Source organism: Leucopleurus acutus (assembly GCF_964270905.1).
Source record: "Leucopleurus acutus genome assembly, chromosome: 2".
In the NCBI taxonomy this organism is placed as follows: Eukaryota; Metazoa; Chordata; class Mammalia; order Artiodactyla; family Delphinidae; genus Leucopleurus; species Leucopleurus acutus.
The window spans coordinates 165,182,020-165,203,285 of record NC_139143.1 but is presented as its reverse complement, the minus strand read 5'-3'; the positions used below and the strand labels follow the sequence as shown (position 1 = coordinate 165,203,285).

Here is a 21,266-nt window from a genome sequence, read left to right as displayed (position 1 = left end):
CACAGTATGATACGGCATAATAATAGAGAAATATATAGACGCTTTGAGAACACTAAAGAACAAGTTCAAATCAAGGCTTCAGGGAAAGCACCAGAAAGGAGCTTATGTTGACCTGAATCAGAAAACATCAGGCAGGGACTTCCCTGTTTGCACAGTGGTTAAGAATCCACCTGCCAAAGAAGGGAACATGGGTTCGAGCCCTGGTCCAGGAAGATCCCACATGCCGCAGAGCAACTAAACCCGTGCGCCACAACTACTGAACCTGCGCTCTAGAGCCCGCGAGCCACAACTACTGAGCCCACGTGCCACAACTACTGAAGCCCACACGCCTAGAGCCCGTGCTCTGCAACAAGAAGCCACCACAGTGAGAAGCCCACGCACCACAATGAAGGGTAGCCCCAGCTTGCCGCAACTAGAGAAAGCCCGTGCCCAGCAAAGAAGACCCAACGCAGCCAAAAAAAAAAATATATATATATATGTAAAAAATAAAAAATTTTAAAAAGACCCAACACAGCCAAAAATAAAAATAAATAAATTTATTTTTTAAGAAAAAATACATCAGAGAGAATGGTAATGTCATAGGCAGAGGAATGGAGTACTCTGTGGAAACATGAAACGGCACTCTATGAAAAGTGATTTGAATGTGGAAGAGAAAAAGGATGCTTCAGGGATTTCTACCTAAGAATATAAGTAGAGGTGATCTTCGCACCACTACAGGGAATAAAGGAGGAAGAAGGGTAAAAGATTGTGAGTTCAGTCTTGATATATTAAGTTGGAGGTAGCTGGGAGACATCCAGTTGGAGATGTGTGACATACAGGTGGCTATGTGGTCTGGGGCCCAGGAGAGAAGTGAATGAACACGTATAGACTTGGGAGTAGTGAGCACACAGGTTACAATTATGGGAAAGAATGAGATTGCCCAGGGAGAGCGCACAGTGTGAGACAAGAAAGGGTAGAAACAGAACCCTGAAGAACAAAACATTTAAGGGACAAGCTGAGAAGGAAGTGTGGGAAGAATTAGAAAGTGCGATGCATCAGCTGTAAGGGAGAGCAAAGAAAAGCATGCTGTAACTTAAGGCAACTGAGGAAACGGTATCAAGAAAGTAGTCAAAGGTGTCAAATGCAGCAGAGATGTTAAGTAAGGTAAAAAGTAAAGGTGTCAAGCTAGGAAGTCATTGGTTACCTTGGTAAAAGCCAAGGTTTAGGCAGAAGCCAGACGTCACTGGATTCAGAAGAGGACAGAGGTGGGAGAACAGAGACAGCAAATGTGGTCTGCTCATTCAGAAAGCTTCCCTGACTGGGAAGGCTAAGCCAGGAACCTGGCTAGAGGTCCCTCACAAAGAACAGTGCCTGGCTCAATAAATATTTGTTGAATGAATAAGCAATAATAATAAAAATACAACAAATAAATAATCTGTACCCATCTGGTTATTTGACCAGTCCTTGTTTCTAATTGTATCAGTTTGTCTGTCTGCAAAGTGGATATGTATTAGGCCCAAGCCAAGTTCCATTTCCTTCACGAAGCCTTCCCTGATTCTTCTAACCTTCAACAACCTCCTCTATGACAATCAAAAAACAGACAGTAACAAGTGTTGGTGAGGACATGGAGAAATTGGAACCCTAATACATTGCTGGTGGAAATGTAAAACAGTGCAGCAGCTGTAGCAAACAGAAAGTTAAACAAAGAGTTACAATATGATCCAGCAATTCCACTCCTAGGTATAGATACAATGAAATATTATTCAGCTATGAAAAGGAATGAAGTACTGATACATGTTACAACATGAATGAATCTTGAAAACATTACCCTAAGTGAAAGCAGCTAGACATAAAAGGCCACATATTGTATGAATCCATTTATATTAAATGTCCAGAATAGGCAAATCCATAGAGTCCAAAAGTAGCTTAGTGGGGCTTCCCTGGTGGCACAGCGGTTGAGAATCTGCCTGCTAATGCAGGGGACACGGGTTTGAGCCCTGGTCTGGGAGGATCCCACATGCCGCGGAGCAACTAGGCCCGTGAGCCACAACTACTGAGCCTGCACAGACGTCTGGAGCCTGTGCTCCGCAACAACAGAGGCTGCAATAGTGAGAGGCCCGCGCACCGCGATGAAGAGTGGCCCCCACTTGCCACAACTAGAGAAAGCCCTCGCACAGAAACGAAGACCCAACACAGCAAAAATAAATAAATAAATTAATAAACAACTTTGAGGAACTAATTCATATTAAAAAAAAAAAAAAGAAAGTAGCTTAGTGGTTTCCAGAAGCTAGCAGAGGGAGAAAGAGGGAATGACTGCTGATGGGTATGAGGTTTCTTTTAGGAGGTGAGTAAACTGTTCTGGAATTAAATAGTGGTATTACATCTCAATTAAAAAAATAAATAACCTCATCTAATCTCTTACTACAGAACTCCTAAATTCTACCCATCTACTTACCCCTAAATCTACTGATTTGCATTGAGTAAAATTACTCTCTCCAGTGAGAGAGAGGTTCCTTGAAGACACAGAGCCTCATCAGTTTTCTCCTGGACTACTACTTCATTAGCTTTCTAACAGATATCCTTACATCTAGCCCTGACCTCCCTCCCCTTTCCATCTTTCTCCCATCCCCACCATTACCATTCTTTCATATTCCAGCAAAAATGTTCTAGAAATTTACCAGTATTACTCTTCTGCTTAAAGTTTTCAATAGCTCCCAATTTCCTAAGGCAATTCTCTCCAAAGTAGAGTTTTTGCTTACCAGAAGTGCACAAAACAAATCATTGGGATATGAAAAGAAAATATTAAAACTATTTATATTTGTTTGGGGCATCTCTCATAAACATAAGACATTAGTACAATGGTGCTTATTATAATGTATAAACAAACAAAAACTGGGGCACATCTTCAACATTTTTTATGGATATAAGTACATAATCAAGAAAATTTGTAGACCATCTGCCTTAAAAGATTAAAATCTAAGCTTCTTTCCATGGCATACAAGATCCTTCATCACCTGGCCACCATCTACCTCTTCAGGAATTGCCATTCCAGCTTTGCTCTTTGTATTTCAGCAGCACTAAACTGCGTAAAGAGTTTCCTTTATTTACCAAGCTGTTTCATAATTTTGTGCTTTTGCTCTTGCAATCCCATTGCCTGGGAATACCCTTCGAATCCTTCAAATTCAACCTTCAAAATTCTGTTCAGGCATCAGCTTCTCTGGAGAGAATTCTTCAGTTCTCTCCCTTCATCTCTAAGCTAAATGCTTCTCTGGTTGCAGTAGCACTCAGGGCATGGTATCCCTCTGTCTTTTCACTTACCACATCGTAGTATTTATACATCTATCTCCCTCATTAAACTGGGAGTTCTTCCAGGGCAGGAATTGTGTTGTACTCATCTTTATTTTATTTTATTTTAAATTTTTATTTTTTTTTGCGGTACACGGGCCTCTCCCCGCTGTGGCCTCTCCCGCCGCGGAGCACAGGCTCCGGACGCGCAGGCCCAGCGGCCATGGCTCACGGGCCTAGCATGTGGGATCTTCCTGGACCGGGGCACGAACCCGCGGCCCCTGCATCGGCAGGTGGACTCCCAACCACTGCGCCACCAGGGAAGCCCTGTACTCATCTTTATTACCCTCATGCTTAGCCCAGGACCAAACTCCTAATAAGTTCTCAAAAATTGGTTCTGAATTGGATTCTTTTTCTCTGTACTCAAAATACTTATTAACTAACTCTGTAATCTATTTCCCAGAAGCAAGGGAATAACAATAAAAGTTTTCATAGCCAATTGTTAGCTTCTGGAGTACATCAGCCTCAATGACCCTCCTTGGTTTAGGTTTCCAATGCTGGTTCCGGCCCTCTCCTGTGCATGCGCCATATATAACTCTTCAGATGCACACATTCTTTCTTTAGATGTTAAAATATTTGTGAATATTTTAATCAGATCTTGTTGTTCTCAAAGGCATTATGTCTCTTTAAAGTGCCTTCACATACCTTTGCCTCGATTGTGTTCATTTTAAGCTTTAACTCTCAAATGATAGATTGTGTTGATTTTAATTGTTGATTAAATTATTGTTTTATTAAATTATTATTTATTTAAATATTTATTTAAATTATTAAATTATTGTTGATTAAATTGTTGATAGATTGTTGTTGTTTCTCAAAGGATAATTCCCTTATTGCTAAATTATTATTCAGTCAACAAATATTTTTATGGTGCATCTACTATAGGTCAAGCCCTTGGTACTTGCTAGGAATAGCTGGCGTGAGCAAGAGGCAAAATCTCTGCTCTCAAGAAGCTGACAATCTATAATAGGAATTTCCAAATTCTTGGGGTCACTTCATGTTTTTCTCCAGATACTGATAATCCCCAGGTCCAAAATGCTATTTTAAGCCATGTAACAATAACGTTAGACAAAAAAATAGTAATTCAATGGCTCACAAGGAAAACACAGAGCATCTTTTATCAAATTGTAATCACTGCTTCCTAGCAGTGGGCTCCAGCACTGAACCCAAAGCTGAAATAAAAAATAAGCCCACTATACATAAGTCAGTGGGTACCTGGGGCTCTCCCAAAGATGGAGAAACTGCTAAGTGATAAACAGGAATGGGGATAATTGGAGAGCTGCTTTGTTTTGTTTAGTTTTTCAGGAATAATTTCTATAATCCATGAGCTAAAGACAACAGCAAACAATCAAGAATGTATTTTATCAGGGAAAACGTAAGAGCTCAGATAAAAACTAAACAAATTCATGAGTAGATAAATACTGACTCAGGCTACCAACAATAGGTTTTTGCTGCTGTTGTTTTGTTGTTGCTTCTTCAGATAGGTTTTACCCCCCCACTTATAAAAAGAGTTAACATGTACCCTGGAAAACACAGAAAAGTATAAAGAGATAATAATTCCACTACTCAAAAAATGTATAAACATTTAGTTATATATCTTTTTTCAGACCTTCTATTACATAAAAATATTTTTTTCTTTTCACAAAATTGACACCAATTTTGAATATGAATATGCAACTGTATATCATGCTTTTTCATGCTTAACATTAGGAGCATTTCCCATGTACTTGTTCTTCTAAAATGTGAATTTTTTTTTAACATCTTTATTGGGGTATAATTGCTTTATAAAATGTGAATTTTTAAGTCAGGTAATATTCCACCATGTGGACATGCCATAATCTCACCACTCCTATTGTGGGGCAGGTTGTAGCAATGTTTTGCAACACAGAATAAATAAGCGTTGATGACTGCTCTCATTCACAACCATCTAAATATGTCCTTGAGGTAAATTCCTAAAGGGGGAATTACTAAGTCAAAGAATATGAACTTTTTAAGGATCTTGATTTATGCCAGAAAGTTCTCTGTTCAAACTCTCCAGCACAACAGGAGGGCAACCACATCACCCCTTGGCAGCACTAGATATTTTTACTTTGATTTTCATCAATATGATAGGTTATAAAGGATTTCTCATCTTAATCTGCAGCTCTTCGGTTAGTAATGAGAATGAACATTTTTTTTAATGTTTTATAAATCATTTAAATTTCTTATGATACTCTGCTTATGTCTCATTCATTTTTGCTATTAGGACACTGTGTTTTTTAAAAAATTGATGTAAAAGAGCTCTGATAAATTAAAATACATTAAAAAATCTGTCTGTCATGTATTGCTTGCATGTTCCCTCAGTTTGAACACATATGGCTCTTGGTTCTTCCATGATAAAAGCTCCAAACTTTTCCAAAATGGAACTGGTACAATCTAATTCCCATCAGAACCACTCCTACCAATACCACCTTTGCACCTTTATACTCAATCTGTTCCTTAGGGTGCTGTTTTGAAGCACCAGGCTCAAGGGATACTAAAGAATAGCCCAGTGAGACCACAGTGCCATGTTTAACCAACTAGCTTGGCAAACACAGAAACACTCAGCAATGCTTCTTCCTCCCCTATACTCAGAATCCCTCAAATAACAAGCTCATCCTCGTTCAGGGCAAAAAAACTGTCTTTGGTCCTCCAAAAGATCACCTGTGGTTGGAAGGCAGCATAGCAGAAGAAAAAAAGCGTGAGCTCTAGAGTAGAAAAAGCTGCATTTAGATTCCTGGCTCTGTCATGTTCTTGCTGTATGACCTTGGTCAAGTCATTTTGCCTCCCTGGGCCTCAATTTCCTAACTACAAAATAAAACTATCTGTTTTCAGGTTATCATAAGGATTAAATGGAACATGTAATGTTTACAACCAGGGGTCTGGTATGTGGTAGGTGAACTCCAAAAAGTGTGGTTTTCCTACTCTGATGGTGCTAAATCAGTTACTTATTTAATTCAAATGATCTTACATAAAATGTTGGCTTGAAATAGTTAGCTGTCCCAGCAAAGCATCATCTGGGTAAAAAACATTTAGGTCAGCTTTCTGTCAACTGCAATTTCCACTGCTATAATTATGCAATCATCAACCACCACCGCAAAACAACAAAAACCCCAAAGCTGATGTTACTGAAATTGTTAAATACAGTAATTACTTGATTCTCAAGATCATGGCCACCAACTCCTTTTGGAAAGCAACAGAAACTTTTCTAATTATGGGGGCAAAAGACGGATTAGTTGTCCCAGACAGTGGTCTCTACAACAGAAGTCTTTTGGTCATTGCCCAGAACAGCAACATACTGAGAAATCATTCTCAAATTGCTGTTTCCTCACATTTCATACTCTGAAAGGTACAATGTCAACAAAAGAACGAAAAGGAAAAAAAAGACAGAAAAAAAGGGTATTCTTTAGATTTAGCCTTTTTGGCACTTTTTCCTGGCAAGAGGTAACAGACTGGTGAAATAATCTCTAGGAGGAAAGCATACTTTATAAAATCTATCAGCATAACCCCATTCGACGGAAGAAGCAAGGAACACATTCTCCCTCTAAGTATAGAGTGTAGATTCCTTCAGGAAAGGAAAGAAAGCCAAGTATCACTTATGTTCAGAGAATTGTACTACACGCTTTAATTATATTATGTTTTAAGTCAAGTTATGAGGTAGAACTTATGTTTCCTTACAGACAATAGGTAACTTGCTCAATGTTTTATAGTTATTAGGTGGAAAGAAACATCCAGCTCCAGGACCCAGGTCCTTCTAACTTTGAAACCTTTTTCTTTTCATTACATCTTCATCAAATCTCAAAATGATCATGCCAATCCTCCTTTATGAGAAATAACCCAGGGACTTCCCTGGCGGTCCAGTGGTTAAGACTCCATGCTTCCACTGCACGGGGCACGGGTTCAATCCCTGGTGGGGAAACTAAGGATCCCACATGCTGAGTGGCAGCGGCCAAAAAAAAAAGAGAGAGAAAGAATCCAATTTAAATTTTGGCTTAAAACAAAACAGACAAATAAACCCAACAAACTAAGTTTCCACCTAAAGGATGACCACTTCTGTCAATTAGCAGGTTGCTTTTCTGGCTCCTACTAGTCTTTAAAATGAACTGAAAGACTCACACCGAGTACGCTTTTTTAAAAATCTTAAATATATAAAGAAAATGGTACCTGCTGACAGCCACAGAGCACTGAAGTAGAAGCAAATATAAAACAGGTACAAGCTTTTCAACCACTTCACAGATGTCTGCCAACAAAATCCTGATAAAATCCAAGAAGCACGGCTTGGCTTGATTCCCAGCTTCTCCATGGCCTTCCAGACAGGCAGAACCAGTCCACTAGAAAGATAGAAAAAGAAGAAATTATATGCCAAGTAATTAATAATTGATTCCTCGAAATGCAGAGTGCTAGAGAGTGTGACAGATTAAAGAGAAGGGAATTTTCAAGTTTCTCTTTCACTGCTCATACCTGCCTATAAATTTCAAAGCTGAGCTTTGGCATAGCCTATAATTATCAGGATAAAAACATAGCCAGGGATATGAAATGAATCCACTGTAAAACTGAAACACTTTATATTCCATATTTTCTAATCTAACATCATCTATGTGGAACAATGGAAAGCGTACCAGACTGAAAAAAAAGATCTGAACTTCAGTTCCAGTTCTGCTACTAACAGCTTTGTGACTTTATACAAATATGCTTTCTTTTTTTTTTTGCGGTACGCGGGCCTCTCACTGTTGTGGCCTCTCCCATTGCGGAGCACAGGCTCCAGACGCGCAGGCTCAGCAGCCATGGCTCATGGGCCCAGCTGCTCCGCGGCATGTGGGATTCTCCCAGACCAGGCGGCATGTGGGATCCTCCCAGACCAGGGCACGAACCCGTGTTTCCTGCATCGGCAGGTGGACCCCCAACCACTGCGCCACCAGGAAAGCCCAATACAAATACGTTTTCTTACCCATGAAAAGAAGAGTTTGGAGCATCAGAGGTAAACTAATCTGAAGGCTTTTCTAGCCATGTTTTTTAAAAATTTTAATGTGATTGTCTTTAGGCAGGGCATGCACTCTCCAGTTTGCTACTGTCCCCACCACGCTTATCTTTAAATTCTATCCAGTTTACACTTTGATGTCACCTCCCTGATCCTTAGAATCATTAGCAATTCCTGACTTAAATTCATATAGCCATTCAACAAGGATTTACACAGCCCCTATTTTGTACTAGGCATTGTGCTGGCTACTCCATAATCTAGAGACCGAATGATTTCGGTCCCTTCCAGAAGAAAAAATGACTTTCCATCAGTTTCTTCTCTCTTACACAACTTCCCTATATTGTATAGATTATTATATAAACCTTGGCAGTATTACAAGGATCGACTGAGTTCTGAAGAAGCAATTTAAAAATCTTCTGTCCCGGGCTTCCCTGGTGGCGCAGTGGTTGAGATCCGCCTGCCAATGCAGGGGACACAGGTTCGAGCCCTTGTCTGGGAGGATCCCACATGCCGCGGAGCAACTGGGCCCGTGAGCCACAACTACTGAGCCTGTGCGTCTGGAGCCTGTGCTCCGCAACAAGAGAGGCCACGATAGTGAGAGGCCCACGCACCGTGATGAAGAGTGGCCCCCGCTCGCTGCACCTAGAGAAAGCCCTCGCACAGAAACACAGCAAAAATAGATAAATAAGTAAATAAATTTATTTAAAAAAAAAAACTTAAGCCGCAGTTTCCTCACAAATGTTTAAAAAAAAAAAATCTTCTGTCCCGGACTTCCCTGGCCACACAGTGGTTAAGAATCCGCCTGCCAATGCAGGGGACTCGGGTTCGAGCCCTGGTCCAGGAAGATCCCACATGCCGTGGAGCAACTAAGCCTGTGCGCCACAACTACTGAGCCTGCATGCCACAACTACTGAAGCCCGTGCCTAGAGCACGTGCTCTGCAGCAAGAGAAGCCACCACAATGAGAAGCCCACACACTGCAATGAAGACTAGCCCCCCTGCTCGCCGCAACTAGAAAAAGCCCGCGCGCAGCAACGAAGACCTAAGGCAGCCAAAAATAAATAAATAAAAATAAAAATCTTCTGTCCTAAATATGCACCTGTCATCCACATCTGGAAAATGGCACAGACTGACAACCCCAGCCCCAGCCAGCACTGTATGGGTTGGATATCAATACTGATTAACACCAGGAAATAGACAAACACACACAGAACTGCAAAACTAAGGTAAAGCCCACCCAAGGAAAAGCTTTCACTGAGCCTTAAGCATCTGAAGGACTTCATCTTTCTCATTCACTTCCATCCATTCCTATTTCTAGCGGTTTGTCATTGTATGTTAGGGAGCAGGGGGCAGAAAGGAAGTGTGCAGGTCAGACACATGCTCAAAAGATTATGAAATGGAGCCTAAGTTAGAAAGTATATCCTGCAACTTTTCCAGCCTCCCAAGATGGAATGAATGAGTGTGCATGTGTGCGTGTGTGTGCACGTGTGTGCATAAGAATCTTACCCAACACATTTCTGCCTACCACAAAAGGATTTTAAATTCAAGGTGACTCAACACCTGTCATCAATAGTGTGGCAGGTGGGCGATAGAAGCATAAAAGAAATGAATAGGTTTTGAAATGGGAGTAATAAACACCACTGGATTAGCAAGCTGATTAGAAGGGCAATGTCTCACAAACCATGCATGAGAGAGGCACTTATTTTCATGTGAACTCCCAACCAGTCATTCCTCTAAAACCTACAATTGCCTAAGGGCACAAATCACTGCTAGGGTCCAGTCAAAGGCTTGCTGACCAGAGGCAGGAACAACACCACATCACCAAGATCCAAATGGCTTGTTATAGAATCAAAGGGAAACAGCCCAGGGAGAGAACACACACCTCCACAATACTTGACAAATGAAAATCTAGAAAAGCTTGCAAGAGTTCTGGCATTTAGGGCGTTACAAGTACACCCGAAATAAAAGCACTCTCTGTTACAGCAGCTGTTCAGACAGCGCAGGGGGTAATGTTTACTTAATGCTTCAGGTTGATGGGGGAATGTATCATAGTTCAGTCTGTCAGCTGCATATGTGGAACTCCATTTATGTACCCAGAGATAAGATATGTTTGAACAACGACAGAGCAAGTCTGAAACAGCCTATTCAGCTGGCATAAGTAATTAAGAATAAAGCTCTTAAAAAAAAAGTCTCAGATATTTGGGAAAGTTACAGAACAGACTGCCATGAATAGCTTTGCTTATATTTGTAGACACTGTTTTCCAAATAGCTGGAAAAATGAACAGATTGTTCTGGGAGGTCGTGTTTCCAATTTGTTCCTAGCTTCCAGTCTGTTCATCAGATAAGAAAGCACAAGGAGAGTCAGCTAATACTCTTCACCAACTGCATCTATCTTCGATTGCGCACAACCACGGTGAGAGGAAAGAAAGCAAAGCTTTCCTGGAATCTCGCCTGAGGTCTTTTCTCTTGACTTCCTTTATTTCACCTTTGTGCTCACTGCAGCCACCACAGGACCCCTCGGTAGGGCATAATTTGCAAGTCCTGAATAAGGCAGGTTTCGCATCGTAATTTACACGTAGTGCTCAGCCCCGCCCCCCTTATTCAGCATCAATTTGCTGTCCTGGTAGGGAGAACAAACACCAGAGACTGAAGCTAGGGAGTAGGGAGGAAGAAGGCCAGCAGCGTCTCGCGGCCGGTCTGTCTGTCTGGGGATGGAGGGAGCCGCAAGACCAGGCCCGGGCCCGAAAGAAGCGGGGGTCAGCCTGAGACTCGAGCTCCGCACCTACAAAGCCAGAAGCAGCTGGCTGCCCTAGCCGGGCCAGGAGCGCCACCTCCGGGTCCCAACACCCGGCCAGCGCACCCCCAGAAACAGCCCGTCCCGCTTGCCCCTCCCCTGAGCTCGTGGTACTCGGCCCGGCAGCCAGCCGCCCCCGGCCACCTACCGGGGCTCAAGGCCACAAAGCTGGGCCCCGGCTCTCGGCGGCCTCCGCCTCCTCCAGGTCCATGGGGTCGGGGCCCCAACCTTCGCTCCCCTCACCCGGGGGAGGAGGAAAAGGAAGAAGGCAATGCGGGCTCCCCACCCGGACAGCTCACTCTGGCCTCAGCCTCCCTGGACAGCGACGGCGGCCGGAAACGCCGCCCCCTCCCACCTCCCGGACTCAACCCGGAAACACACTCTTGATGCTAAACAAGCCCTCCTGTCCCCCCGGAAGCTCAATTCCAGCCGCGAGCCCGAGGGGGAGGAGGGGTAGTGCTGGGGGGTAGAACTACGCACGAGCGAAGGAACCTGCGTCCCCAGGCTGTCGCCTCCCGCTCTCCAGAAGCGGTCTGCACCTTCGCCCGCCCTGCGCGAGCCCCAGGCCCCAGACTCTGGCAATACCCACAAGCAAGATGGCGGCAACGGCAGCACCCCCTACGGCTTAGCGCCCAGCTGTGCCATTGGCTAGAGCCTGGAGTGAGGCCGCCGCGGATTGGCCGAGAGCGCTGCGGGGGTGGGGGTGGAGCTGCAGCAGCCTGGAGCCGGGAGTGGGCAACGCGGCGTGAGCAGCGGCCCCAGGCTCCCGGAGCACCGCGCTCGGAGAAGACTTCGCTGCTCGGGGCCGCAGCCTGGTGAGCTCAGCCCCCTTCAAGCCCTCCCTTACATCCCAGCCGGGGCCACTCCGAGCCGGCGCCTATCGATGCCGACACACCCCGGGGACCCTATCGCGACTCCATCGCGCCATATCGCGACATCATCGTGCCTTGTCGAGACTCCATTTTGCCACAGCCCTTCTCAATATATAGCTATATCTTTTTTAAAAATTTGCTCTGTCATCTTCGGGGGCTGTCCCATGTCGTGATTTTGCCGTGATCTCTCCGTGACATAACCGCGCCATCGTGAAGTGTGATCTCATCGCCGCCCTGTCGTGACTTCATCAATGTCGTGTTGTGACCTGGCTGCGGCGGGACAGGTGGTGACCGTCAGGAACCCTCCTTCCCTTCTCATCTCCCCATCTCAGCTGCCCCTCTTCGATTATCCGGCTTTTGGAGTCTCCGTTGTCCTGGGAGCTACCCGGGACCCCTTCTTGCTTCTCCAGCCCCTGCCGGCGTCCACAGGCTGGTAGCCGGGCGGGGAGGGTGAGGAGAGGGAGCGCAAGGGGTTAATTCTGCTGCTGCTTCTGCTGCTCCGCTGCTGCAGCTTCTGCCCGAGGGAGGGAAAGGAGAGGAGGCAAGGAGCCTGCGGGGGCGACTGAGAGCCCTGGCTGGAGGGATGGGGTCTCCAGAGGGCCCTCTGAGCTTTCCCGGGTTAGCACCTTGCTTCCTCCCTTCTGCTGAAGCTTGTCTCCTGTCTCTCCTGAAGAAGGGAGGGGAAAGGAAACCTAGGATGCCCTTTTCCCTCATGCCAGCCTGAGTCCGGATAATCGAACTTCACCCGTGTATGTCTCCATTCCTCCCTGTCTGTCCTCACCACTCCCTCCCTGTACGCCTGGTGGAGGGAAACAAAACCTGGCCTCTGGTGCCAGGGAGCAGCTGAGCAGTGGGGCCAGCCCCCTCCCACCCCCAGGAGACTGGTGAGGAGAGCTGTCCAGCTGAGCAGCAGGATGCATGGTCCTTCTTTCCCACTTTCGGAGGTGACCTTGGACCAGGGTCCCTTCTTCATCCCTAAGGACTTGAGGGTCCAGCCCCTTAAAGGGGCTCCCCCAAGGGAGGTCAGTCCTGAGGAGTCCATCCCTTCTGATCCTCCCCTCCCTCTGTGCTAATCCCTCCCTCCCTCCCTCCTCCACTCCCTCCTCCACTCCCACCCCTCCTCTGCAGAGGGATGCTCAGTCCCTCTTGTGTTCACAGTTGGGCAAGGCGGGCATCATGGCCTCGGATTGCGAGCCAGCTCTGAACCAGGCAGAGGGCCGAAACCCCACCCTGGAGCGCTACCTGGGAGCCCTCCGTGAGGCCAAGAATGACAGCGAGCAGTTTGCAGCCCTGCTGCTAGTAAGGAACTGACTGACAGTTGGGAGGTGGGAAGGGCTGGGTGGTTGGGCTCCCAAGGAATGAGGTCAACAAGTCCCCAAGGATATATAGGTGGTGTTGGTAACCCTGGAGGCACCAAAGAAGGCCCAAGGCACCTACCTGTGGACTCATTTTTGCTCCGCTGCGTATGGGAGCAAAGGGGAGAATGGGGGTGAATAAAGCTTGTGGCCCTAGGAGCCTTGGAGGAAGCTGAGTGGGTCTGCTCTCTGGGGCGTCCCAGAGCAGATGGGAGCTGACTCATAGGGTTGCAGCAGCAGGTAGTAACTAGTGCAGAATACCTGAGGGCTGGGGATGTTTGTTCTGGAGGTGGAGAGAGTAGCAGACTGGAAGTGACTGGGAAGGGGTCCTAGGGGATGGCCAGGATGCGTATGTAGGTTGCGGGTGAAGGATCTGGTTCGGGGCTTAGCCCTGGAGGAACCCAAGCTGGGGACAGCAGAACAGGAGCTGCAGTGCTGGGAAGGGGTGGGGGGGGTGAAGGGAGGAGGGAGTACAGCCTGCTTGTTTGCCATGGCAACAGGGAGAAGGCTCCAGAGTCAAGGGCTCACACTGCAGCAGAGGAGGTGTTTAGGTGAAATGTAAGGGGAAATGTTTTGACAGGCAGAGCAGCGAGACACAGGAGCCATTTCCCCTGAGAGGGTGGCAGGAGTGGATCAGAGACTTCTTTGGAGAGAGCAATTAGGGAGAGACCCCAAATCCTTGGAGAATTTTAAACACTGAGTTCTAAGCCTCTTCCAACTCAGGATGTGTTGGACATCAGGAAGAATTTAGCTTAGACATCAGGAAGAACTTCCCAACTAACCAGGTAATGAAACAGTAGAGTGAGTAGTTGAGGAGGACCTGACCTCCCTTCCACAGGGATCACAGATGAGGGATCCCAGAGGTCACACCTGTCTGCCTCTGGGGAGAAGGAAGGAGCTGGATGAAGTGATCTCTGGGAGACCTCCTGACCCCAGAGTGAATCTTGTTATATAACCTAGTCCTGCTAATGGTCAACCCCCAGAGTGCGGGGACAGTCTTTGCCACCCCTTCCTTTCATCCTGCTGATAGCATATACCTCCCTTAGGTGACCAAGGCAGTCAAAGCAGGTGACATCGATGCCAAAACTAGGCGGCGGATCTTTGATGCTGTCGGCTTCACCTTCCCCAATCGTCTCCTGACTACCAAGGAGGCACCGGATGGCTGCCCCGACCATGTTCTCCGGGCCTTGGGTGTGGCCCTGCTGGCCTGCTTCTGCAGTGACCCTGAACTAGCTGCCCATCCCCAGGTCCTGAACAAGATCCCCATCCTTAGCACCTTCCTCACAGCCCGGGGGGACCCTGACGATGCTGCCCGCCGTTCCATGATTGATGACACCTACCAGTGCCTGACAGCTGTGGCAGGCACACCTCGTGGGCCCCGACACCTCATTGCCGGTGGCACCGTGTCTGCCCTGTGTCAGGCATACCTGGGGCATGGTTATGGCTTTGACCAGGCCCTGGCACTCCTGGTGGGGCTGTTGGCCGCTGCTGAGACACAGTGCTGGAAAGAGGGGGAGCCTGACCTGCTGGCTGTTTTGCGGGGCCTCAGCGAAGATTTCCAGAAAGCCGAGGATGCCAGCAAGTTTGAGCTCTGCCAGCTGCTGCCCCTCTTTCTGCCCCCAACAACTGTGCCCTCTGAATGCCTCCGGGATCTGCAGGCCGGGCTGGCACGGATCCTGGGCAGCAAGCTGAGCTCCTGGCAGCGCAACCCAGCACTGAAGCTGGCAGCCCGCCTGGCGCACGCCTGCGGCTCCGACTGGATCCCAGCGGGCAACTCCGGGAGCAAATTCCTGGCCCTGCTGGTGAATCTGGCATGCGTGGAGGTGCGGCTGGCACTGGAGGAGACAGGCACAGAGGTGAAAGAGGATGTGGTGACCGCTTGCTATGCCCTCATGGAGTTGGGGATCCAGGAGTGCACCCGCTGTGAGCAGTCACTGCTTAAGGAGCCACAGAAGGTGCAACTTGTGAGCGTCATGAAGGAGGCCATCGGGTCTGTCATCCACTACCTGCAGCAGGTGAGGGTGCAGTGCCCCACCCGAGGGGGCCCAGTGTGGGAGGGGGAGCCAGAAGGCAAGGGAAAGGGGGAAGTGAAACCCCGAAGCTGCGTGTATGGGGAGACAGAGAAGACGTACCTACCTACCTACGGAGGGCTGATCCTGCAGCACTCCAGGGAGTAGTGTGTGGCCAAGCCTCCCTCTCCCTCCCTGAGCCTCCACACAAGCACTATACCACACGCCATATGTGCACTCCCATCACAGTACACACACGCACACACACAACACAGAAACCTCCTACTCACAACCCTCCCCCCGATCCACACACACGAAAGTGAAGCAGTCTGTTCTGTTCAGTCTACAGCATGGCCTTACACACATACACATACAAACTTGTAGCAGTACAGGGAAAAGGAGCAGGGCTGCCTGCTTCCTGTCCTCTGTGGAGGGTCTGCTAACTCCATTTGATCACCTGCCCCAACATCCCTCCTGCCTGAGAGTCCAGCTCTCCTGTCCTGCAGGGGTTCCTTCAGCACTCCGGTCTCTTTTTTTTTTTTTTTTTGCGGTACGCGGACCTCTCACTGTTGTGGTCTCTCCCGTTGCGGAGCCTGTGCTCCGGACGCGCAGGCTCAGCGGCCATGGCTCACGGGCGCAGCCGCTCTGCGGCATGTGGGATCTTCCCGGACTGGGGCACGAACAGTGTCCCCTGCATCGGCAGGCGGACTCTCAACCACTGCGCCACCAGGGAAGCCCAACACTCCGGTCTCTTTAGTAGCCTGCTCCAGCCGCATACCCCACACACTGTGCCAAGCTCCCATTGTCTCATTCTTTCTGATTTAGCCCAAAGTGGGGCTTCTCTCCTGGCCTCCCACCCCAGGTCAGAGCCACTGTAGAGGGAGTGTTTTCTTAGCTTTGGACCTGTGGGTCTCCTTCTAGCCTTGAGATGCTTTAGAGGCTGAGTTCCAGCGAGTGCAGGGGCATGTTGTCTAAAGTCCAGTTCCCTCAGCAGGCATGCCCTGAGGGCCTGCTCTGTGCCAGCCCCCAGTTGAGTGTGTCCCAACCATGCGCTGGCTTCTGGGTACACAGGGCCTGCCTTTGCAGGGCTCACAGGCCAGCATTCCCTTCCACTTGTGTTATTCCTAGCCTGGCCGGCATGCTGGCCAGGCAGGGGAGGTCCTCTGGTCCTGCTCCATCTCAGGGGAGCCCTTTGGCAACAGGTGGGGCCAGAGAAGCAGAAGGAGCCCTTTGTGTTTGCTTCCGTGCGGATCCTGGGTGCCTGGCTGGCCGAAGAGACCTCATCCCTGCGCAAGGAGGTCTGCCAGCTGCTGCCCTTCCTCGTCCGCTATGCCAAGACCCTCTACGAGGAGGCCGAGGAGGCCAATGACCTCTCCCAGCAGGTGGCCACCTTGGCCATCTCCCCCACCACCCCGGGGCCCACCTGGCCAGGGGATGCTCTCCGGTGAGTTTGTAGTTATGGTCTGTTCAGCCAGAATGTGCTAAAGGAAGGAGTAACACGGATACCTCCCCTCTCCCCAAACTGGGCTGTGCCGGGCTTCCTGACGGGGGCCTGAGGTGTGGTAGTATTTCTGTTTGTTGGGGGTGGGGTGAGGGGTTGTTCCCTCAGGACACCTTCCTTCCTCACCTGCCAACCCCAGGTTACTCTGTAAAGAGAGTACTGCCATTGAGCATCTGCTGCCTGCCAGGCATTTTACTGTACCCTTTACCATTTTGATCTCATTTGGTCCACGCAGCAAATCTAGGACAGAAGTCTCATCCACATCTTCAGGATGAGGAAACTGAGACTAAAGGAGGTTAAAGTAACTTACCCACACTCACAGCCCAAGTTTGAGCCCAGGCCTGTGCTCTTTCTGCAGTGCCTACAAAGATGTGTTTTCCTTCTCCTCTACTTCCCTTTCTCTTAGATGGGGTGCCCCCCCAAAAAGGGAATCCTGGTGCCTTCATTTCTCCCCACACACATCTGTCCCTTCTACACCCCCAGGCTCCTCCTGCCCGGCTGGTGCCACCTGACAGTCGAAGATGGGCCCCGGGAGATCCTGATCAAGGAGGGGGCCCCCTCACTTCTGTGCAAGTACTTCCTGCAGCAGTGGGAACTCACATCCCCTGGCCATGACACCTCAGTGCTGCCCGACAGCGTGGAGATCAGCCTGCAGACCTGCTGTCACATCTTCCTCAACCTTGTGGTCACTGCACCGGGGCTGATCAAGTGAGGCCGGGGAGGAATTGGAGGAAGCAGGGGTCCTGCTCAAACTTGCCCCAAATCTCGGTCTCCTGCTTTGCTTCCCTGTGCCCATGGGTTCCTATTAGTGTTAGAATGAAAGGGTCTCAGAATGGAAGAGAGAGCCACCCCACACAGGGATTTGGTATATGTGGAAGCCCTCTGGGCATGTATGTCTACCTGCTCCAGCCATAACCCAGTCTCTGCTCCCCAGATGCCACGGATGGGGCCCAAAGTTAACTGTTCACCCTGCTGCCTAATTTCTTGCCAAACCCTGGCCTGGTAAAGCTGGGAGCCCAGCATCCCAGCTTTCCTCAGGACTTGGTCTGGCTCCACTAATCTCCCGCCTCCCATCTTTCGCTCCCTTTCTCCCCAGGCGAGATGCCTGCTTCACTTCTCTAATGAACACCCTGATGGCGTCGCTGCCCGCGCTAGTACAGCAGCAGGGGAGGCTGCTTCTGGCTGCCAATGTGGCCACCCTGGGCCTCCTCATGGCCCGGCTCCTTAGCACCTCTCCAGGTAAGCCCTGGGGACCCAGTCCTAACAGATGGAAGCAGAAGACCTGGGTGGACCTGCTGTGTTCTGGGCATAAGTCATCCTTTTCTGAAATTCTGAACAGAATTTTCCAGTCAAGGAAATCTCTGAAGTGCGCCTCCCTCCCCCGCCCCACCCCACCCTTCTTCCCCAAATGATAACATTTTCTTCCTTCTGAAGCCTTTTAAGGCAAGGTCTGGTGGGTGTAAGTACAGGCCCGCTCGGAGGCACAGGCTTAAGCACCTGGAATCCCCAGCAGCCCAAGGAATCTGAATTCTGTGTTTTCAAGGTGGAGCCGCCCCCTCCCAGGCCTTGAGTCAGAAACATGACTTTTCTCCATTGAGGCTTTTCTGTGCTCGGCGCCGCGCCTCGCCTCGTGACAGGCTTCGGTGCTCCTGTGCACTTACCTGCCCCACCTCCCACCTCACTCTGGCTGCATGCGGTAGGGAGGGGCATCCGCTTCAGCCCCCTGCCAGCCCTCTGTGTCTCCCACTTTGGCCGTGGGTGTCTGCTTGGGTCCCTCTGTCCCTGCCTGTTCCCTGTACCCCATCTGTCTGGTTGGAGGAGCGGCACAGATGCCTGGGAACAGGGTGTAATGAGCCTGTACCCTCAGCTGCCTCTGTTCCCTGTGTGTGGGGGCCCCAGTAGGGTACCTGGCAGCTGGAAGGGGAGCACGTCCCAGTAGACCAGGAGCTCCCCCCTTCCCTCTAGCCCCCGAGCTCCCTCAGATCCAGGCTGCATGTCCACAGCCGCTGAGCAGAGCCACAGTGCTGGTTCACCCACAAATGCCACCAGGTTAGCCTAACAGCCTCGGGAAAGCATCTGCAGTGCAGGGGGCGAACCCCTGCAGGCAGGCGAGCCAAGCCTGGACCCCAGCCCGTGGTCCCCTCTGGCACCCTCTTCTGGCCTGAGAATCAAATTGCTGCACCCTCCTCAGCCTATAAAGTGCTAGGCCCAGCGGAAGCTCCCATCACTACTCAGACTACAGGAGGGTCCGACCACGAGTTAGTGTCCCAAGATTATTACATTTCATTCTCACGACAGAGTTCTAAGATTAGCACTATTGGCCCCATTTTACTAGTGAAGAAACAAGACCCAGAAAAGTGAATTAACCAAGGTCACACACTGAAGTCAGAGGGAGGGTTTGAACGCATGCAGGCTGATTCCAGGCTATGCTTCGGCTCCTGAGTATGCCCACCAGGAAGGGAAGGGGCTGGTGAGGCAGCTCGTTCACGCCCCCCTCCCTCCTTGCCTTCCAGCTCTTCAGGGAACACCAGCGTCCCGAGGTTTCTTCGCAGCTGCCATCCTCTTCCTGTCGCAATCCCACGTAGCACGGGCCACGCCTGGCTCAGACCAGGCAGTGCTGGCCCTGTCCCCCGACTACGAGGGCATCTGGGCGGATCTCCAGGAGCTCTGGTTCCTGGGCATGCAGGCCTTCACAGGCTGCGTGCCCCTGCTGCCCTGGCTGGCCCCCGCCGCCCTGCGCTCCCGCTGGCCACAGGAGCTGCTCCAGCTGCTGGGCAGCGTCAGCCCCAACTCTGTCAAGCCTGAAATGGTAGCCGCCTATCAGGGTGTCCTGGTTGAGTTGGCACGGGCCAACCGGCTGTGCCGGGAGGCCATGAGGCTGCAGGCAGGCGAGGAGACGGCCAGCCACTACCACATGGCCGCCCTGGAGCAATGCCTGGCAGAGCCCTGAGGGGGCATCCACTGCGGACAGACCCGGGGGCGGGCGGCAAGGGAAGGAGGGAGGAGGCATCTCCCCTGAAGCCCCCAAGTTGGACCCTCTCCCCCAACTTCCCCCCGCTAAACATCCCAGCTTTCTGGCTTTTCCGAGGGTGAGGGCATGGTGCCCATCCTTCAAGTGTAAGGAACTGCGTCACGCCCCCTGGGCCCGCTCAGGGGCAGGGATTGGCTTGGAAATCAGCATGGCTGTTCCCGCCAGGCCGGGGGAGGTTGGAGCAGCCCGCAGGGAGGGCGGCACTAGGTGTCATTGTGCCCGATGTCTGGCTCCCTCGCAGGAGGGAGGCCCCCAGATGGGACAGGGCTGGCAGGAGCTGGCTGCTTCAGCCCATGTGCCCTGCCGGCCAGGGCGTGGGCTCCCCTAGACTGTGGTGCCCCTCTGGACTTCCAGGTCCACGTCCTTTAAATTGGCCATTTGGTTCTTGCCCTTGGCCCCCTTGGGCAGAGAGCAGTCTCAGGCCGTTGACATCACAATTCTTCCTATCACTTCAGTGACCCAGGGTCTGAACTGCCCCAGCCTTCCAGGGCAACCTGGGGCAGACAGCCCTGGTGGGGGGGTCGGGAAGCCTTCCACCTGAGCTTCCTTGAGGGGACCCAGGAGCCCTTGGATCCTGGTCTCTAAGCTTTTGTGTTGTGTTGCAGCAGAGTGACCATGAGGGTTGGGGGGTTATTTATTTTGCCTGCCCTTTTCCCTGCTTGGACACCTGAGCATCTGATCCCTGTCCCCTTGGTGCCATATGGCCTGGCTGGAGACAGGAACCGAAGGGATGCTTACCCAGAATCCGCATGTTTCCCTAGTGACTGCACCCCATCACCATCCTAGTGCCTGGCTTTAACTCCCATCCCTGCTTGTGATTCCTCTCTGCAGAGAGACGCGACTGGCGGCTCCAGCAGGGACTACCTTTCTTATGAACCTGATCCCTTGCTTCCCTCTCCCCTTCCCTCCCCCAGTGCGTTCTGTGATCGCCCAGTTCAAAGCTGTGCACATGTGGACACTCAATAAATGTTCATTGGTGACAAGATGGCTTCTGTGTGGTCTGTCCTGCGCCTTCTTCCTTCCAGGCCCCAGCAGCTCACAGCACACATGCCCTGCGAAACACACTTCACAAGTGTCCTCTCATTCAGCCCTCCCAAGTATCCAATGAAGCGAGCGTCATCCTGATTCTCCAGGTGAAGACACTCAAGCAGGGGTAGGTGATTTGTTCGAGGTGTTACAGCCAGTACGTGCCAGAGTCGAGGCTCCATGCAGGCCATCCAACTTCTCAGCCCACACGCTTCACTGCCAGGTCAGGTGACACACTCACATGTTGATGTGGCGAGGCCTCTGGGGGGGCGCTCGTGCTCCTGTGTACAAGTGAAGTTCTGCCCCTCCACGTCAGCGGACTCTGGCCAAGTGGCACTGCCACATCCTCCACTGTTTAAAGG

At 50.0% G+C, this 21,266-nt stretch overlaps 2 protein-coding genes across 4 annotated transcripts in view; one reads left to right on the top strand and one right to left on the bottom strand.

Moving 5' to 3' along the window:
• KIAA0319L (KIAA0319 like) overlaps positions 1-11,636 on the bottom strand; it is a gene marked incomplete at its 3' end in the record, with an annotated part of 108,394 nt that extends 96,758 nt beyond the window's left edge. Inside the window, exons 1-2 of one of the 2 annotated variants that reach the window (XM_082833590.1) lie at positions 11,591-11,636; positions 7,504-7,670 (exon numbers count right to left, since the gene is read on the bottom strand). In XM_082833590.1, the coding sequence (XP_082689716.1) occupies positions 7,504-7,642 (139 nt within the window). In that variant the 5' untranslated portion in view covers positions 7,643-7,670; positions 11,591-11,636. Of the gene's footprint in view, positions 1-7,503; positions 7,671-11,258; positions 11,363-11,590 lie in introns of those variants that run through there. The other variant, XM_082833589.1, reaches the window with a different exon arrangement.
• A 199-nt stretch (positions 11,637-11,835) lies between these two features.
• On the top strand, positions 11,836-19,867 carry NCDN (neurochondrin). Of its 2 annotated transcripts, XM_082832992.1 has the most exons (8): positions 11,836-11,925; positions 12,199-12,266; positions 13,141-13,281; positions 14,384-15,352; positions 16,549-16,790; positions 17,331-17,555; positions 17,944-18,086; positions 19,361-19,867. In XM_082832992.1, the coding sequence occupies exons 2-8, from the start codon at positions 12,234-12,236 to the stop codon at positions 19,795-19,797; spliced, it is 2,190 nt and encodes a 729-aa protein (XP_082689118.1). In that variant the 5' UTR covers positions 11,836-11,925; positions 12,199-12,233; the 3' UTR covers positions 19,798-19,867. The 2 variants fall into 2 exon arrangements, with proteins under 2 accessions (XP_082689118.1, XP_082689117.1); XM_082832991.1 differs by having other exon boundaries at positions 11,845-12,266.
• Positions 19,868-21,266: the final 1,399 nt, after the last annotated feature.